Source organism: Salvelinus namaycush, unplaced genomic scaffold (assembly GCF_016432855.1).
Source record: "Salvelinus namaycush isolate Seneca unplaced genomic scaffold, SaNama_1.0 Scaffold86, whole genome shotgun sequence".
Taxonomy (NCBI): domain Eukaryota; kingdom Metazoa; phylum Chordata; class Actinopteri; order Salmoniformes; family Salmonidae; genus Salvelinus; species Salvelinus namaycush.
Genome location: NW_024061597.1, coordinates 76,598 through 96,434, shown reverse-complemented (window position 1 = coordinate 96,434; position 19,837 = coordinate 76,598). Strand labels below are relative to the sequence as shown.

Below are 19,837 nucleotides of genomic sequence, written 5' to 3'. Positions count from 1 at the left end.
CAACAACATGGAATGTGCTACTAAAAGGTTAGGAAGTAGCTAGGCAGTAGCCATACCGTGTACCAGTCCAGTTAGCTAGCTAGTTGACTGGCTAGTACAACAACATGTAATGTGCTACTAAAAGGTTAGGAAGTAGCTAGGCAGTAGCCATACCGTGTACCAGTCCAGTTAGCTAGCTAGTTGACTGGCTAGTACAACAACATGTAATGTGCTACTAAAAGGTTAGGAAGTAGCTAGGCAGTAGCCATACCGTGTACCAGTCCAGTTAGCTAGCTAGTTGACTGGCTAGTACAACAACATGTAATGTGCTACTAAAAGGTTAGGAAGTAGCTAGGCAGTAGCCATACCGTGTACCAGTCCAGTTAGCTAGCTAGTTGGCGCAGATATGATGTGTGCCAGTCAGGTAGACGGTAGGCTACACAGGTACATGTCTACTGTTGCTATGTTGACCCCATGTTCAACTTTAGTTCTATTCTTAACAAACTTTACACAACTATGTTAACGTTTAGTTGTGAAGATCTTGCTTACTGTACGTGTGTAGTAAGCCATGTGGGTGACTTATAGCTACGGTCGCTAATTCTACAATTAATACAAATATGGAAATATCTATAAGAATCTCTGGTTAAAACTTGTCGCCTTCATTACAAACAGCAGCGTTGAGAACAGAAAGTGAACATGACCAAAACAAAGCTGCACAACTAACTTACTATCTAGTGAATGCGCTGCCGAGTGGCGCAGCGGTTAAATGTACTGCGTCACAACAGACCCTGGTTCGATCCCGGGCTGTATCACACCAGGCCGTGATCGGCTCACAATTTAATTATCAAGACGAACTCTGAACTAACTATATTAATTTGGGGACAGGTCTAAAATCATTAAACATTTATGGCCATTTAGCTCGCTACCACCTTGCTGCTGTTAGCTAATTTGTCCTGGGATATAAACATTGGGTTGTTATTTTACCTGAAATGCACAAGGTCCTCTACTCCGACAATTAATCCACACATAAAAGGGTGAATTGAGTTCATTTCTAGTAATCTCTCCTCCTTCAGGCTTCTTCTTCTTTGGACTTTTATATGGCGGTTGGCAACCAGCTTTAAGGTGCATTACCACCACCAACTGGACTGGAGTGTGGACCTCAGTTCCTGTTTCAATCACCCACGTGCGTATATGTTCCTAAAGAACCAATGAGGAGATGGGAGAGGCGGGACTTGCAGCGCGTTAAGCGTCACAAATGGAACCAAGTTCTATTTTAGCACCTGGCTACGCAGATGCTCGTTGACGCAATGATTGAATAACGTGTATGTGTACAATTATTTTGCAACGCTCGTCTACACATACATGTTATTCAATCATTGCACCCACACTGCTCAGGAGCATCTGTAACCTGCTGACCAGACCGCTGGTGAGCGTGTGTCCGCATGTTGATTTTGTGACACTTGACTTGCTGCAAGTCCCGCCTCTCCCATCTCCTCATTGGTTTTTAGGAACATATACCCACGTGGGTGATTGCAACATCCCAGTCCAGTTGGACTGTGACCCCTTTGGTCAGTTTATTTGTCTTGTGATTAGTTACAATGACATTACGCTCATTACTGTAAACACCGAACATGAGAATGATGAGTTGCTTGAATCAGTAGAGAAACGTATACATCATTATTTAAATTTCCCAATTCGTTATTATTGATAGGAGGGGACTTTAACATGACAATAAATAATTCAACTGATAGATGGCCCCCAGGTAGGTCAACTGATCAGAATTTGGGTTTAATACTTTTTATGGAAAAGTTTGATCTTACTGATATATGGAGAGAGAGGTTTCCGACCGACAGATCATTCACTTGGAGTAACAAAACAGGTTCCAGACAGTTCAGAATAGATTTTTGGCTTGTATCCAAATGTATTGATAGTGAGTGTGTTACTAAAAACATGTGTACTACTCCCCTCACAGACCATAGGGCCATTTACATTGATATCAAAATATTGACCCCTGATACTAACCTTGGTAGATCATCTTACAGGAAGCTAAATAGCTGACATTTGGGGTTAAAGATCTGCTCTCACACTTTTGGAAATGGCTTGTGAAGAAAAATCATATTGCAATAACTGTGAGCTCTTAAATTGGAGGTGGTCAAATACGTTATGTGGTAGTAAACTGGCTAAGAGCAGAGAGAACTTCTCAGAGGTCCCTAGCCGGCCTCTCTGGGGAGGAGAAGATGGAACTGATTGAGTTAGAGTTCCTCTGTCCAGTGTCTCTGTTCTTTTGCCTGTCTTAATCTTTTTATTTTTTATTGGCCAGTCTGAGATATTGCTTTGTGTTTGCAACTCTGCCTAGAAGGCCAGCATCCCGGAGTCGCCTCTTCACTGTTGACGTTGAGACTGGTGTTTTGTGGGTACTATTTAATGAAGCTGCCAGTTGAGGACTTGTGAGGCATCTGTTTCTCAAACTAGACACTAATATAGTTGTGCACCCACTCTTTCAATAAGTTCATCACACTGTTTAGATTCTCTTCACTGATCAGAGTTGAAGAGATTATTGAGTCTATCAAACATCTAAAGAACAATAAATCCCCAGGTATTTGATGGAATTAACTCAGAGTATTAAAACAATGTTCTCCCTCTACAATGACTCGGGTTAATAACACTGATACCTAAGCCTAAAAAAGAAGTGCTGCTCACCCATAATTGGCGACCATTTTGTCTTCTTAATAATGACTATAAGATATTAGCCTTACTACTTTCAAAAATAATTTAAAAAGTCCTGGATGCAATTATTGATGAAACACAGTCTGGCTTCATGAGGAACAGACATATTTCTAACAATGTCAGACTAGTACATACTTGACTACTCAGACCTGATAACAGAGGATGGCTTCATATGATTATGGGGGACTTTTTATAAAGCATTCGACACAGACTGTCGGTTCCTCTTCCACTCCCTTGAGAAATTTGTCTTTTCTGGGATTTTGTTTCTGTAAGGTTATTTAGACGCTATGAATGGTAACAGCACTATCAAACTGAAACATGGCACCTCACCTAGATTTGTGATAAAGAGAGGAATTAGGCAAGGTTGTCCTATCTTGCTGTATCTATTTTTATTAATCACCCAACTTCTTACAAATTCTTTAAAGAATAGTCCTGTACAAGGTATTTCCATGGCTGGAAAAAATATATAAGCCAGCTGACTGATTTATGACACTTTTCCTGAAAGACACTAGTCAGATTCTCATATCGATCTATGAGATAGACTGCTTTGGAAAAGTATTCTGTCTTAACATTAATAAATGTGAACTCGTGTCTAAGATTGTGTGAGACCTTCATGTTACGGTAGTCCAGTGAAAGAACTGACATATTTAGGCAGAACCATCACTAAGGATCAGCAGTCTACATTTGAACCCTCGTATTAAAAATAAAAAACCCATAAGAAGCTAAATCTATAGCCACAGAGGGGCGTATCTTTAAAAGGAAGAGTCCTAATAACCAAGGCTGAGGGCATCTCTAATCTACACTAACATAGGGCAGCATATCTTTATATCTTGCCTGTAAAATAAGTGAAGAGCAACCAGATGATTTTCAACTTTCTGTGGAGAAACCGTACCAATTACATTAGGAAAACTGAACACTTGGTGGGCTGAGTTTTCTGGGCTTCTAAATAATATTTTTAAGATCAATTGTATAAAATGATTCCTAAGATGACTCACTTCTATGTGGAACTTTATTCCTCATGTCTTTTCTACTTTTGGTGGCTTTAATTAATTAAATTCATGTTGGTTTGCAATTATAATATTGACAAAGTTCCAGTGAAAAGCAGAGTTTTCTTGTCATGGTCCTTCATTTATAATCATCATTTCTCTCCACACAGATATTATATATGGAATAATCGGGACATATTGTATAAAAAAAAATGTTTTTAGAAATAATATCCTACTGGTGAGCCAATTTGTAAATACAGAGGGTCTTTTACTTATAAGGAATTCTGATCACTTGTGTCTATACCTTATGTCATGCCCTATTGGAATGGTTTTATTGATCATATCTGTTGGGGAAAAGTTTGGATGTTGCCACACGCGTAACTACTTATTAACAGAAATTAAGGAAGTTTCTTCTTTATATTATTCATAAATGTTATCCTGCCAACCACCTATATGAAGAAGTTTAAATAAAAACATAAATTCAAATTGTATCTTTTGTAATGACCACCCAGAAACAGTGTTGCATCTGTTTTGGCATTGTATTCATGTAAGGAATTTGTGGCAAGACATCAGTAGATTTAGAATTGAACACATTTCTAAAGATTTTACATTATTATGGAGAGATGTACTGCTTGGATTCTAGTTATTTCATAGTGCCGTGATCATGGGAAATGGTGGTATTATCATATTGCCAGAAGATACTGACCGTACCGTTATGCTCGCTTACACTGAGCTGCACCGGGTTTGGCGCACGGCATGGGTTGAAGAACGTAGCTCGATGCAGGGATGGGATATGCCACTGTACACCGAATTTGACCTCCTATCCACACTGCTCCATCGAAGACAGAAATAATGCTAGTTTTCCTGTGAAACTGTAATTTTCATCCTCATGATAGCTAGCAGTAGCCACAGCAGCCATTTTGGAATGGCACGTTGCCTTGAACAACAAAGGAGCTGATTGGCTGACACTGGCATTCCAAAATGGCTGAGGTGGCTACTGCTAGCTAGCATGAGGACGAAAAGGGCAGTTTTCTGTCTTCTATGGTAGTCCGCAAACAGCGTTAGAGGTGCATGCTGCCACCTATTGGATGAGGGGAAAACTGATCAGCTTTAACGCAAAACAATATGGATTAGGGAAATGTGAACAAATATACTATTAAAAAGTAAACAAAAAAGTATACTCCTTCAGTCAGATTTAAATGTCTATTCAGACCCTTGCACAGGAACCTGGGAGGGGGGAACCTCTTCATTCAGTGTTCTTTGAAACATTTCGGCTCTAAAGAGCTCCAGAAATCTTTTTGCCTCCATCACATTGATGTGTAGCTTCTTCAGATTTTTTTCTGTGCAATTTATCAGTTGCTGTATGAACGCAACAAAGTCCACCTTCGTCACTGCTAGTGTGTTGGGATCCTTCTCCTGCTTGGCTGCACTGCAGACTGTGGGACGTCCACTACCATCTACTCTCCAGCTATTTCCACTGCCTCCACATAGGAGACCTGCTGGATATCCCTGATCCGAGCGACTGCGACCTCCTTCATCGGTACAGGGCACTCCGAGAACCCGGGAATGTGATTCCCATCACAATTACAGCAACATGCTTCATCTGACTTTGTCAGCTAATACATATTTATTCCTTTTGTCAAACACTTGCCACGTGTCACCTTTTACAATTTGTAACACTGCAGCGGCTTCTGTACATACAGTATTACCCTCGTATCTCACATACCCAAGTTTTCCATGATTCAGGAGAACCACTTCATCAAGCCACACTAAAACCAATAGGCATACTTCCTGTCTGTCTATCATTCGGGCCAAGCGATGTGCGTCCACTACTCCTGCCGTGTAATCCCAAAACCACACAGCCTCTATGTCCGAGACACCCAGAGATGACCCCGTTTAACCGGTGCCGTACTCTGAAAGTCATAGCCTTCGTTGATATCTTGTAGAGCCTGTTCACTCACTAAATCGGAATATGGCTCTTTGTCACTCGAACCATTCGTCTTTCACCGTCGTCGAGACTGCGAACGGGTCACCCAATAAACATCGTAGCTGGTGAATCCCACTCCAACCATAAACTGCTGTTCATTTCCTACTTTAACCCTTTTCATTCTACTGTTCTTCACCGTCGTCCATTCATTCTCACCAACTTTACTCCCGCCAACAGAATCGCTCAATGCTTCCAAACTCTCCTTGTCCCTCGTCGGCCGTTAAGCTGGAGCCTCTACTCCCTCTGCTACATCTTTCGGGGCAGTTTTTGTGAGACACCGCAGGTTTTCCAATCTTTTCGCTGTATCAGTGTGGATAAAGGTAACATTTGGAGTACAGTTCCATATCCCATCCCTGCATTGAGGTACGTTTACCAACCCATATCTCTCGCCGGTTCCACGGTGTCTTAATGTAACCATGATTGCGTTCTGACCCCAGTGCAGCTCAATGTAAACAAGCGTAACGGTGGGTCGGTATCTTCTGGCTATATGATCATGTGAAGTGGCTGTTTTACATGTCTTGCATTCCATCACAGAACAACCAGGTGGTCGGAGTGGGCAGTGGATCCACCATTGTGTATGCTGTTGACAGACTAGGTGAGGAGACCATAATACTAGCCTGCCGGTTGATTGTAGAACAAGAGAATGTAGTACTTTATTAATCCACAAAGGGCTGATTGATGAGCCTCTCTGATGATGTGCTCTAACGTGTTCCAGCGGAGAGAGTTCGTCAGGAGAAACTCAACATCGTGTGTGTCCCCACCTCCTTCCAGGTGAGTGTTTTTATAATTAGTTAGTTACAAAAAATGACTTCAGCAAGTTTTTAGTATGTTTAACTATATAAGTGGCGCAATTTAATGGGTTAGATTGAATGATTTATGTGCAAATGTATTTGTGGCCGGAGGCGAAGTAAGAGCCCTGAGCGAAAGGGACCAACGCTGGCCTGATGTATCATATCGTGGAAGGAGGGCCCTGTGGGTCCTTAGGTTGGGTTAAGTGGTGAACTTTACTATAGCATTGATAAGAAAAATGCCTTTTTAAGACAATGACCAAATTCGGGAGATATCCAGAAGCGTAGAGATTTGAGAGGTACAATGGCTGTGTATCATGTATTCTACAGAGATCTCTAATCTGGCAGATGGCTCTAAACATTTGATCTTGTCCTCCAGGCTCGTCAGTTGATTCTGCAGCATGGTCTAACCCTGTCTGATCTGGATAGACACCCAGAGGTACTGTTGGTTAGCAACCCTTTTAAAACGATGTGTTACACGTCCTCAAGTTTGATACATTCTTTAGGAAACGTGTAGAGTTAGTTTGTGTTAAATCAGACGTTTGTCCTGTAGAATGTGTTATTGTCAGCAGTATTGTGTTCTACCTCTCTGACCTCTAACCCCCAGCTGGACGTGGCCATCGATGGGGCAGACGAGGTGGATGCTGCTCTCACACTCATCAAAGGAGGAGGGTAAGACTGTCTATTTACCGGATTACAGTTCTAGGCTGGCCTGTTGCTATCCCTGACTCCAGTCCCGTTGCCGTCCCTGACTCCAGTCCCGTTGCCGTCCCTGACTCCAGTCCCGTTGCCGTCCCTGACTCCAGTCCCGTTGCCGTCCCTGACTCCAGTCCCGTTGCCGTCCCTGACTCCAGTCCCGTTGCCGTCCCTGACTCCAGTCCCGTTGCCGTCCCTGACTCCAGTCCCGTTGCCGTCCCTGACTCCAGTCCCGTTGCCGTCCCTGACTCCAGTCCCGTTGCCGTCCCTGACTCCAGTCCCGTTGCCGTCCCTGACTCCAGTCCCGTTGCCGTCCCTGACTCCAGTCCCGTTGCCGTCCCTGACTCCAGTCCCGTTGCCGTCCCTGACTCCAGTCCCGTTGCCGTCCCTGACTCCAGTCCCGTTGCCGCCCCTGACTCCAGTCCCGTTGCCGCCCCTGACTCCAGTCCCGTTGCCGCCCCTGACTCCAGTCCCGTTGCCGCCCCTGACTCCAGTCCCGTTGCCGCCCCTGACTCCAGTCCCGTTGCCGCCCCTGACTCCAGTCCCGTTGCCGCCCCTGACTCCAGTCCCGTTGCCGCCCCTGACTCCAGTCCCGTTGCCGCCCCTGACTCCAGTCCCGTTGCCGCCCCTGACTCCAGTCCTGTTCTAGGCTGGTCTGTTACTCTCCATGCCAGGCTCCATACATCACCATCTCACCAGTTATCTTTGTCTCTCTGTTTCCCCTCTCTCTCACCCCCTTCCTCTCCCTCACTCCCTTTCACTCACTCTCCTAGAGGCTGTCTGACTCAGGAGAAGATCGTAGCTGGCTGTGCCAAACACTTCATCGTCATCGCTGACTTCAGGTGGGTGTGTTCTCCTGTATTTGCATAGTGCCTAGACATGGTAAGGTCTTTGATTGGCTAAAGTATTATAGAGGTTAAAAATAGAAAGAAACCCCGGAGGACTCTACTGCAGGCCTGGAAACGCTCCAGGCCCCGGAGGACTCTACTGCAGGCCTGGAAACCCTCCAGGCCCCGGAGGACTCTACTGCAGGCCTGGAAACCCTCCAGGCCCCGGAGGACTCCACTGCAGGCCTGGAAACCCTCAGACCCCGGAGGACTCTACTGCAGGCCTGGAAACCCTCAGACCCCGGAGGACTCCACTGCAGGCCTGGAAACCCTCCAGGCCCCGGAGGACTCTACTGCAGGCCTGGAAACCCTCCAGGCCCCGGAGGACTCTACTGCAGGCCTGGAAACCCTCCAGGCCCCGGAGGACTCTACTGCAGGCCTGGAAACCCTCCAGGCCCCGGAGGACTCTACTGCAGGCCTGGAAACCCTCCAGGCCCCGGAGGACTCTACTGCAGGCCTGGAAACCCTCCAGGTCCCGGAGGACTCTACTGCAGGCCTGGAAACCCTCCAGGTCCCGGAGGACTCTACTGCAGGCCTGGAAACCCTCCAGGCCCCGGAGGACTCTCCTGCAGGCCTGGAAACCCTCCAGGCCCCGGAGGACTCTACTGCAGGCCTGGAAACCCTCCAGGCCCCGGAGGACTCTACTGCAGGCCTGGAAACCCTCCAGGCCCCGGAGGACTCTACTGCAGGCCTGGAAACCCTCCAGGCCCCGGAGGACTCTACTGCAGGCCTGGAAACCCTCCAGGCCCCGGAGGACTCTACTGCAGGCCTGGAAACCCTCCAGGCCCCGGAGGACTCTACTGCAGGCCTGGAAACCCTCCAGGCCCCGGAGGACTCTACTGCAGGCCTGGAAACCCTCCAGGCCCCGGAGGACTCTACTGCAGGCCTGGAAACCCTCCAGGTCCCGGAGGACTCTACTGCAGGCCTGGAAACCCTCCAGGCCCCGGAGGACTCTACTGCAGGCCTGGAAACCCTCCAGGCCCCGGAGGACTCTACTGCAGGCCTGGAAACCCTCCAGGCCCCGGAGGACTCTACTGCAGGCCTGGAAACCCTCCAGGCCTCGGAGGACTCTACTGCAGGCCTGGAAACCCTCCAGGCCCCGGAGGACTCCACTGCAGGCCTGGAAACCCTCCAGGCCCCGGAGGACTCCACTGCAGGCCTGGAAACCCTCCAGGCCCCGGAGGACTCCACTGCAGGCCTGGAAACCCTCCAGGCCCCGGAGGACTCTACTGCAGGCCTGGAAACCCTCCAGGCCCCGGAGGACTCCACTGCAGGCCTGGAAACCCTCCAGGCCCCGGAGGACTCCACTGCAGGCCTGGAAACCCTCCAGGCCAGGTCCATCATCCCCGTCAGTGGCCCGCTTGGGCCAGTGAAAATAATATTGTAGTAATGCTATTTTTAATCTAGGCCAGTGCCTTAAAGTATTCATACCCCTTGACTTAGTCCACATTTTGTTACAGCCTGAATTTCAAATGGATTAATATGTTTTCTCACCGATCTACACACAATACCCCTTAATGACAAGGGGATTTTAGCAAATGTATTGAACATGAAATGCAGAAGTATTCACACCCCCGAAGCAATGCTTCGTAGAGGCGTCTTTGGCAGCGACTACAGATGGGAGTCGAAATTCTTTAAGTGCTGTCAAATTGGGTATTGATCATTGCTAGACAACCATTTTCAGGTCTTGCCATAGATTTAAGTAGATTCACTGTCTTATTGGTAAGCAACTCCAGAGTAGATTTGGCCTTGTTTTAGGTTATTGTCCTGTTGAAAGGTGAATTCATCTCCCAGTGTCTGGTGGAACGCAGACTGACCCAGGTTTTCTTCTAGGATTTTGCCTGTGCTTAACTCTATTTCTTTTTAATGAAAAACTCCCTAGTCCTTAACAATGACAAGCATACCCATAACATGATGCAGTCACCACTATGCTTGAAAATATGGAGAGTGGTACTCAGTAATGTGTTGTATTGGTTTTGCCCCAAACATAACCCTTTGTATTCAGGGCAAAAAGTAAATTTCTTTGCCAAAAAAAACAGGATGTAAACAGTAAACTGTAAACAGGATGCATGTTTTGGAATATTTTTTATTCTGTACAGGCTTCCTTCTTAACACTGTCATTTAGGTTAGTATTGTGGAGTAACTACAATGTTGTTGATCCATCCTCAGTTTCCTCCTATCACAGCCATTCAACTCTGTAACTGTTTTAAAGTCACCATTGGCCTCATGGTGAAATCCCTGAGTGGTTTCCTTCCTCTCCAGCAACTGAGTTAGGAAGGACGCCTGTATCTTTGTAGTGACTGGGTGTATTGATACACCATCTAAAGTGTAATTAATAACTTCACCATACTCAAAGGGATATTCAATGTCTGTCTGCTTCTTTATTTTACCCATCTACCAATCGGTGCCCTTTGCGAGGCATTGGAAAACCTCCCTGGTCTTTCTGGTTGAAACTGTGGTTTAAATTCACTGCTCGACAGAGGAACCTTAGAGATAATTGTATGTGTGAGGTACAGAGATGAGGTAGTCTTTAAAAAATAATGTTCAACACTATTATTGCACACAGAGTGAGTCCATGCAACTTACTATGTGTTATTTAAGTTTGTCATAACAAAGGGTTGACTACTTATTGACTCAAGATATTTCAGCTTTATTCATTTCTAAAAACAATTCCATTATTTCTAAAACCATTATTGACATTATTATTATTTCAACACGAGACATGTTAGATGCTTCCCCAGATATATGCCTCATCACAGTTCTGTTTTATGACACGCTGCACACACACAGCCTACACCATGACCTGTCGGGCTGAGACAGCTGGTTGTTGAGTGGATCAGCCTACACCATGACCTGTCGGGCCGAGACAGCTGGTTGCTGAGCGGATCAGCCTACACCATGACCCGTCGGGCCGAGACAGCTGGTTGTTGAGCGGATCAGCCTACACCATGACCTGTCGGGCTGAGACAGCTGGTTGTTGAGCGGATCAGCCTACACCATGACCTGTCGGGCTGAGACAGCTGGTTGTTGAGCGGATCAGCCTACACCATGACCCGTCGGGCCGAGACAGCTGGTTGTTGAGTGGATCAGCCTACACCATGACCCGTCGGGCCGAGACAGCTGGTTGTTGAGTGGATCAGCCTACACCATGACCCGTCGGGCTGAGACAGCTGGTTGTTGAGTGGATCAGCCTACACCATGACCTGTCGGGCCTAGACAGCTGGTTGCTGAGTGGATCAGCCTACACCATGACCTGTCGGGCCTAGACAGCTGGTTGCTGAGTGGATCAGCCTACACCATGACCTGTCGGGCTGAGACAGCTGGTTGCTGAGTGGATCAGCCTACACCATGACCTGTCGGGCTGAGACAGCTGGTTGCTGAGTGGATCAGCCTACACCATGACCTGTCGGGCCTAGACAGCTGGTTGCTGAGTGGATCAGCCTACAGATGATCCGTCGGGCCGAGACAGCTGGTTGTTGAGTGGATCAGCCTACAGATGATCTGTCGGGCCGAGACAGCTGGTTGTTGAGTGGATCAGCCTACAGATGATCTGTCGGGCCTAGACAGCTGGTTGTTGAGTGGATCAGCCTACAGATGATCTGTCGGGCCTAGACAGCTGGTTGTTGAGTGGATCAGCCTACACCATGACCCGTCGGGCCGAGACAGCTGGTTGTTGAGTGGATCAGCCTACAGATGATCTGTCGGGCCTAGACAGCTGGTTGTTGAGTGGATCAGCCTAAAGATGATCTGTCGGGCCTAGACAGCTGGTTGTTGAGTGGATCAGCCTACAGATGATCTGTCGGGCCGAGACAGCTGGTTGCTGAGCGGATCAGCCTACACCATGATCCGTCGGGCCGAGACAGCTGGTTGCTGAGCGGATCAGCCTACACCATGACCCGTCGGGCCTAGACAGCTGGTTGCTGAGTGGATCAGCCTACACCATGACCCGTCGGGCCGAGACAGCTGGTTGCTGAGCGGATCAGCCTACACCATGACCTGTCGGGCCTAGACAGCTGGTTGTTGAGTGGATCAGCCTACAGATGACCCGTCGGGCCGAGACAGCTGGTTGCTGAGCGGATCAGCCTACAGATGACCCGTCGGGCCGAGACAGCTGGTTGCTGAGCGGATCAGCCTACAGATGATCTGTCGGGCCGAGACAGCTGGTTGTTGAGCGGATCAGCCTACACCATGACCCGTCGGGCTGAGACAGCTGGTTGCTGAGCGGATCAGCCTACACCATGATCTGTCGGGCCGAGACAGCTGGTTGCTGAGTGGATCAGCCTACACCATGATCTGTCGGGCCGAGACAGCTGGTTGCTGAGCGGATCAGCCTACAGATTTTTTTTATTTATTTATTTCACCTTTATTTAACCAGGTAGGCCAGTTGAGAACAAGTTCTCATTTGCAACTGCGACCTGGCCAAGATAAAGCATAGCAGTGTGAACAGACAACAACACAGAGTTACACATGGAGTAAACAATAAACAAGTCAATAACATGGTAGAAAAAAAGAGAATCTATATACATTGTGTGCAAAAGGCATGAGGAGGTAGGCAATAAATAGGCCATAGGAGCGAATAATTACAATTTAGCAGATTAACACTGGAGTGATAAATCATCAGATGATCATGTGCAAGTAGAGATACTGGTGTGCAAAAGAGCAGAAAAGTAAATAAATGAAAACAGTAAGGGGATGAGGTAGGTAGATTGGGTGGGCTATATACCGATGGACTATGTACAGCTGCAGCGATCGGATAGCAGATGTTTAAAGTTGTTGAGGGAGATAAAAGTCTCCAACTTCAGAGATTTTTGCAATTCGTTCCAGTCGCAGGCAGCAGAGAACTGGAAGGAAAGGCGTCCAAATGAGGTTTTGGCTTTAGGGATGATCAGTGAGATACACCTGCTGGAGCGCGTGCTACGGGTGGGTGTAGCCATCGTGACCAGTGAACTGAGATAAGGCGGCACTTTACCTAGCATAGCCTTGTAGATGACCTGGAGCCAGTGGGTCTGACGACGAACATGTAGCGAGGGCCAGCCGACTAGGGCATACAGGTCGCAGTGGTGGGTCGTATAAGGTGCTTTAGTAACAAAACGGATGGCACTGTGATAAACTGCATCCAGTTTGCTGAGTAGAGTATTGGAAGCTATTTTGTAGATGACATCGCCGAAGTCGAGGATCGGTAGGATAGTCAGTTTTACTAGGGTAAGTTTGGCGGCGTGAGTGAAGGAGGCTTTGTTGCGAAATAGAAAGCCGACTCTAGATTTAATTTTGGATTGGAGATGTTTGATATGAGTCTGGAAGGAGAGTTTGCAGTCTAGCCAGACACCTAGGTACTTATAGATGTCCACATATTCTAGGTCGGAACCGTCCAGGGTGGTGATGCTAGTCGGGCGTGCGGGTGCAGGCAGCGAACGGTTGAAAAGCATGCATTTGGTTTTACTAGCATTTAAGAGCAGTTGGAGGCCACGGAAGGAGTGTTGTATGGAATTGAAGCTCGTCTGGAGGTTAGTTAACACAGTGTCCAAGGAAGGGCCAGAAGTATACAGAATGGTGTCGTCTGCGTAGAGGTGGATCAGGGAATCGCCCGCAGCAAGAGCGACATCATTGATATATACAGAGAAAAGAGTCGGCCCGAGAATTGAACCCTGTGGTATCCCCATAGAGACTGCCAGAGGACCGGACAACATGCCCTCCGATTTGACACACTGAACTCTGTCTGCAAAGTAGTTGGTGAACCAGGCAAGGCAGTCATTAGAAAAACCGAGGCTACTGAGTCTGCCGATAAGAATATGGTGATTGACAGAGTCGAAAGCCTTGGCCAGGTTGATGAAGACGGCTGCACAGTACTGTCTTTTATCGATGGCGGTTATGATATCGTTTAGTACCTTGAGCGTGGCTGAGGTGCACCCGTGACCGGCTCGGAAACCGGATTGCACAGCGGAGAAGGTACGGTGGGATTCGAGATGGTCAGTGATCTGTTTGTTGACTTGGCTTTCGAAGACCTTAGATAGGCAGGGCAGGATGGATATAGGTCTGTAACAGTTTGGGTCCAGGGTGTCTCCCCCTTTGAAGAGGGGGATGACCGCGGCAGCTTTCCAATCCTTGGGGATCTCAGATGATACGGAGGAGAGGTTGAACAGGCTGGTAATAGGGGGTGCGACAATGGCGGCGGACAGTTTCAGAAATAGGGGGTCCAGATTGTCAAGCCCAGCTGATTTGTATGGGTCCAGGTTTTCCAGCTCTTTCAGAACATCTGCTATCTGGATTTGTGTAAAGGAGAAGCTGGGGAGGCTTGGGCGAGTAGCAGCGGGGGGTGCGGGGCTGTTGGCCAAGGTTGGAGTCGCCAGGAGGAAGGCATGGCCAGCCATTGAGAAATGCTTGTTGAAGTTTTCGATTATCACGGATTTATCGGTGGTGACCGTGTTACCTTGCCTCAGTGCAGTGGGCAGCTGGGAGGAGGTGCTCTTGTTCTCCATGGACTTTACAGTGTCCCAGAACTTTTTGGAGTTAGAGCTACAGGATGCAAATTTCTGCTTGAAAAAGCTGGCCTTTGCTTTCCTGACTGACTGCGTGTATTGGTTCCTGACTTCCCTGAACAGTTGCATATCGCGGGGGCTCTTCGATGCTATTGCAGTTCGCCACAGGATGTTTTTGTGCTGGTCGAGGGCAGTCAGGTCTGGAGTGAACCAAGGGCTATATCTGTTCTTAGTTCTGCATTTTTTGAACGGAGCATGCTTGTCTAATATGGTGAGGAAGTAACTTTTAAAGAATGACCAGGCATCCTCAACTGACGGGATGAGGTCAATATCCTTCCAGGGTACCCGGGCCAGGTCGATTAGAAAGGCCTGCTCGCAGAAGGGTTTTAGGGAGCGTTTGACAGTGGTGAGGGGTGGTCGTTTGACCGCGGACCCGTAGCGGATACAGGCAATGAGGCAGTGATCGCTGAGATCTTGATTGAAGACAGCAGAGGTGTATTTGGAGGGCAAGTTGGTCAGGATAATGTCTATTAGGGTGCCCATGTTTACGGATTTAGGGTTGTACCTGGTGGGTTCCTTGATGATTTGTGTGAGATTGAGGGCATCTAGTTTAGATTGTAGGACTGCCGGGGTGTTAAGCATATCCCAGTTTAGGTCACCTAACAGAACAAACTCTGAAGCTAGATGGGGAGCAATCAATTCACAGATGGTGTCCAGGGCACAGCTGGGAGCTGAGGGGGGTCGGTAGCAGGCGGCAACAGTGAGAGACTTATTTCTGGAGAGATTAATTTTTAAAATTAGAAGTTCGAACTCTTTGGGCATTATTACATAATGCCATTGTGTAGACCGATAAAAATAATAATAATTCTTAATGTGGTAATGGATACATTTTGGAGGGAGCTTTTTTTATAGATTATTACAACAAATAAAAAAAAATCTAGGTCCTTAAATTACAGTGAAGTGCTTGAAAAAGCCCTAGAATTTGACTTGACGATGTCTGTATGAACCCTGTGTAGGCTACTTGCTCAGGCCACGAAGTAGAGAGTTATATCTGCTGTTCATCCACTTTCCTGTCAGATCTTGACCTCTGTGTTCCACTGGAAAATGTGCCTGAATAACTGGGTGTCCCCCCCCCCCCCCCCCCCCTCAGGAAGGACTCCTCGGTCCTGGGCCAGCAGTGGAAGAAGGGTGTTCCTATTGAGGTCATCCCTATGGCCTACGTCCCCGTCTCCAGGACTATAGCCAAGCGCTTCGGAGGGGAGGCAGTACTCCGTATGGCCGTCAGTAAAGCTGTGAGTCGCCATATATACAACTCTTCCTGTTGTAAAGCTGTGAGTCAATGGGGGAACTAACACGATACATTGCCTTCAGGAAGTATTCAGAGCCCTTGACTTTCTCCACATTTTTGTTACTTTAGAGCCTTATTCTAAAATGGATTGAAAAAAACATTTCTCATCAATTTACACACAATAATACCTCATAATGACAAAGCGAAAACAGGTTTTTAGAATCGTTTACAAATGAATGAAAAATCAAAAACAGATTCCTTATTTACGTAAGTATTAAGGCCCTTTGATGTGAGACTCTAAATTGAGCTCAGGTGCATCCTGTTTCCATTGATCATCCTTGATGTTTCTACAACTTGATTGGAGTCCACCTGTGGTAAATTCAATTGATTGGACATGATTTGGAAAGACACACACCTGTCTATATAAGGTCCCACAGTTGACAGTGCATGTCAGAGCAAAAACCAAGCCATGAGGTCGAAGGAATTGTCCTTAGAGCTCCGAGACGAAAGGATTGTGTCCAGGCACAGATCTGGGGAAGGGTACCAACACATTTCTGCAGCATTGAAGGTCCCCAAGAACACAGTGGCCTCCATCATTCTTAAATGGAAGAAGTTTGGAACCACCAAGACTCTTCCTAGAGCTGGCCGCCCGGCCAAACTGAGCAATCGGGGGAGAAGGGCCTTGGTCAGGGAGATGACCAATAACCCGATGGTCACTCTGACAGAGCTCCAGAGTTCCTCTGTGGAGATGGGAGAACCTTCCAGAAGGACAACCATCTCTGCAGCACTCCACCAATCAGGCATTTTGTGGTAGAGTGGCCAGACGGAAGCCTCTCCTCAGTAAAAGGCACCTAAAGGACACTCAGACCATGAGAAACAAGATTCTCTGGTCTGATGAAAGCAAGATTGTACTCTTTGTACGGAATGCCAAGGGTCACGTCTGGAGGAAACCTGGCACCATCCCTACGGTGAAGCACGGTGGTGGCAGCATCATGCTGTGGGGATGTTTTTCAGCGGCAGGGACTGGGAGACTAGTCAGGATTGTTGGAAAGATGAACGGAGCAAAGTACAGCGAGATCCTTGATGAAAACCTGCTCCAGAGCGCTCAGAACCTCAGACTGGGGTAAAGGTTCACCTTCCAACAGGACAATGACCCTAAGCATACAGCCAAGACAAAGCAGGAGTGCCTTCGGGACAAGGCTCAATGTCCTTGAGTGGCCCAGCCAGAGCCTGGACTTGAACCCGATCGAACATCTCTGGAGAGACATGAGAATAGCTGTGCAGCGACGCTCCCCATCCAACCTGACAGAGCTTGAGAGGATCTGCAGAGAAGAATGGGAGAAACTCCCCAAATACAGGTCTGCCAAGCTTGTAGCGTCATACCCAAGAAGACTCGAGGTTGTAATCGCTGCTAAAGATGCTTCAACAAAGTACTGAGTAAAGGGTCTGAATACTTACATAAATGTAATATTTCAGCTTTTTATTTGTAATAAATTTACAAAAATCTAAACCTGTTTTTGCTTTGTCGTTATTGTGTGTAGATTGAGGGTGAAAAAACAATTGAATCATTTTTAGAATAAGGCTGTAATATCTGTAATATAACAATGTGGAAAAAGTCAAGGGGTCTGAATACTTTCCGACTGCATTGTGGTTCATTCAGGTAATTTTGTTGTGTATTATAGTGAATATAAAAGTGTAAATTAACAGTTGTATAAATCACAAGAAGAGACGATTATTATTGGAGCGGAAAGTCATTAACAAGCTTTCAGTGTAGAGCACAAAGCATGACATTTACTACAGGAAGAGTTTTCATTGGTCCTCTTCTGAGAGGAAAGCATTCTCGTTGGTCATTTATATGTGAGTGAGATCCAGTATTTTGATTGTTCAGGGTCCGGTGGTAACAGACAACAGTAACTTCATTCTGGACTGGAAGTTTGAACACACTCACAACTGGAAGGAGGTCAATATCGCTATCAAGATGATACCAGGTATATATATATACACATACACACACACACACACACACTGGAATTGCTGCTGCTGTTCCCCCTCCTACAGTGACTTGTTCTGGGACATGAATGTTAGTCTGTTTCTCTACCTCCTACCTCATGTCTCTCCCTCCCCCCTACCTCACCTTGCCTCTACCTCCTACCTCATGTCTCTCCCTCCCCTCTACCTCACCTTGCCTCTACCTCCTACCTCATGTCTCTCCCTCCCCTCTACCTCACCTTGCCTCTACCTCCTACCTCGCCTCTCTCCCTCCCCCCTACCTTGCCTCTACCTCCTACCTCATGTCTCTCCCTCCCCTCTACCTCCTACCTCATGCCTCTACATCCTACCTCATGTCTCTCCCTCCCCCCTACCTCACCTTGCCCCTACCTCATGTCTCTCCCTCCCCTCTAGGTGTGGTAGAGACAGGTCTGTTTGTGGGGATGGCAGAGAGGGTGTACTTTGGAATGGAGGATGGTAATGTTGGTGTCAGAGACCCTCCAGTCGACTGACCTGAGCCCTGCTCCAGCACCCCCCTCCACCTGGAACCAACCAGCACCCCCCCCTCCACCTGGAATCAACCAGCACCCCCCCCTCCACCTGGAGCCAACCAGCATCAACCACAAGTGCCCTATTTTATTATGGATGCATTCCAAATGGCCCCCTATTCTCTATGTAGTCCACTACTTTAGACAAGAGCCCTATTAGAGCCCTATGGGTCCTGGTCACAGAGCCCTATGGGTCCTGGTCACAGAGCCCTATGGGTCCTGGTCACAGAGCCCTATGGGTCCTGGTCAAAGAGCCCTATTAGAGCCCTATGGGTCCTGGTCAAAGAGCCCTATGGGTCCTGGTCACAGAGCCCTATTAGAGCCCTATGGGTCCTGGTCACAGAGCCCTATTAGATCCCTATTAGAGCCCTATGGGTCCTGGTCACAGAGCCCTATTAGAGCCCTATTAGATCCCTATTAGAGCCCTATGGGTCCTGGTCAAAGATCCCTATTAGAGCCCTATGGGTCCTGGTCAAAGATCCCTATTAGAGCCCTATGGGTCCTGGTCAAGGAGCCCTATTAAAGCCCTATGGGTCCTGGTCAAAGAGCCCTATTAGAGCCCTATGGGTCCTGGTCAAAGAGCCCTATTAGAGCCCTATGGGTCCTGGTCAAAGAGCCCTATTAGAGCCCTATGGGTCCTGGTCAAAGAGCCCTATTAGAGCCCTATGGGTCCTGGTCAAAGAGCCCTATTAGAGCCCTATGGGTCCTGGTCAAAGAGCCCTATTAGAGCCCTATGGGTCCTGGTCAAAGAGCCCTATTAGAGCCCTATGGGTCCTGGTCAAAGAGCCCTATTAGAGCCCTATGGGTCCTGGTCAAAGAGCCCTATGGGTCCTGGTCAAAGAGCCCTATTAGAGCCCTATGGGTCCTGGTCACAGAGCCCTATTAGAGCCCTATGGGTCCTGGTCAAAGAGCCCTATTAGAGCCCTATGGGTCCTGGTCAAAGAGCCCTATTAGAGCCCTATGGGTCCTGGTCACAGAGCCCTATTAGAGCCCTATGGTTCCTGGTCAAAGAACCCTATTAGAGCCCTATGGGTCCTGGTCAAAGAACCCTATTAGAGCCCTATGGGTCCTGGTCAAAGAGCCCTGTGGGTCCTGGTCAAAGAGCCCTATTAGAGCCCTATGGGTCCTGGTCAAAGAGCCCTATTAGAGCCCTATGGGTCCTGGTCACAGAGCCCTATTAGAGCCCTATGGGTCCTGGTCACAGAGCCCTATTAGAGCCCTATGGGTCCTGGTCAAAGAGCCCTGTGGGTCCTGGTCAAAGAGCCCTATTAGAGCCCTATGGGTCCTGGTCAAAGAGCCCTGTGGGTCCTGGTCAAAGAGCCCTATTAGAGCCCTATGGGTCCTGGTCAAAGAACCCTATTAGAGCCCTATGGGTCCTGGTCAAAGAGCCCTATTAGAGCCCTATAGGTCCTGGTCACAGAGCCCTATTAGATCCCTATAGGTCCTGGTCAAAGAGCCCTATTAGAGCCCTATGGGTCCTGGTCAC

At 47.7% G+C, this 19,837-nt stretch overlaps 1 protein-coding gene across 1 annotated transcript in view; it reads left to right on the top strand.

The window, feature by feature from the left end:
- The window catches only part of LOC120043080 (ribose-5-phosphate isomerase-like), a 28,729-nt gene extending 9,858 nt beyond the window's left edge, over nucleotides 1–18,871 (top strand). Inside the window, exons 2-9 of the mRNA XM_038987805.1 lie at nucleotides 6,214–6,274; nucleotides 6,395–6,450; nucleotides 6,847–6,906; nucleotides 7,075–7,139; nucleotides 7,937–8,005; nucleotides 15,677–15,818; nucleotides 17,703–17,802; nucleotides 18,218–18,871. Of these exons, the coding sequence (XP_038843733.1) occupies nucleotides 6,214–6,274; nucleotides 6,395–6,450; nucleotides 6,847–6,906; nucleotides 7,075–7,139; nucleotides 7,937–8,005; nucleotides 15,677–15,818; nucleotides 17,703–17,802; nucleotides 18,218–18,315 (651 nt within the window). The 3' untranslated portion in view covers nucleotides 18,316–18,871. The remainder of the gene's footprint in view (nucleotides 1–6,213; nucleotides 6,275–6,394; nucleotides 6,451–6,846; nucleotides 6,907–7,074; nucleotides 7,140–7,936; nucleotides 8,006–15,676; nucleotides 15,819–17,702; nucleotides 17,803–18,217) is intronic.
- The last annotated feature ends 966 nt before the right edge of the window (nucleotides 18,872–19,837 follow it).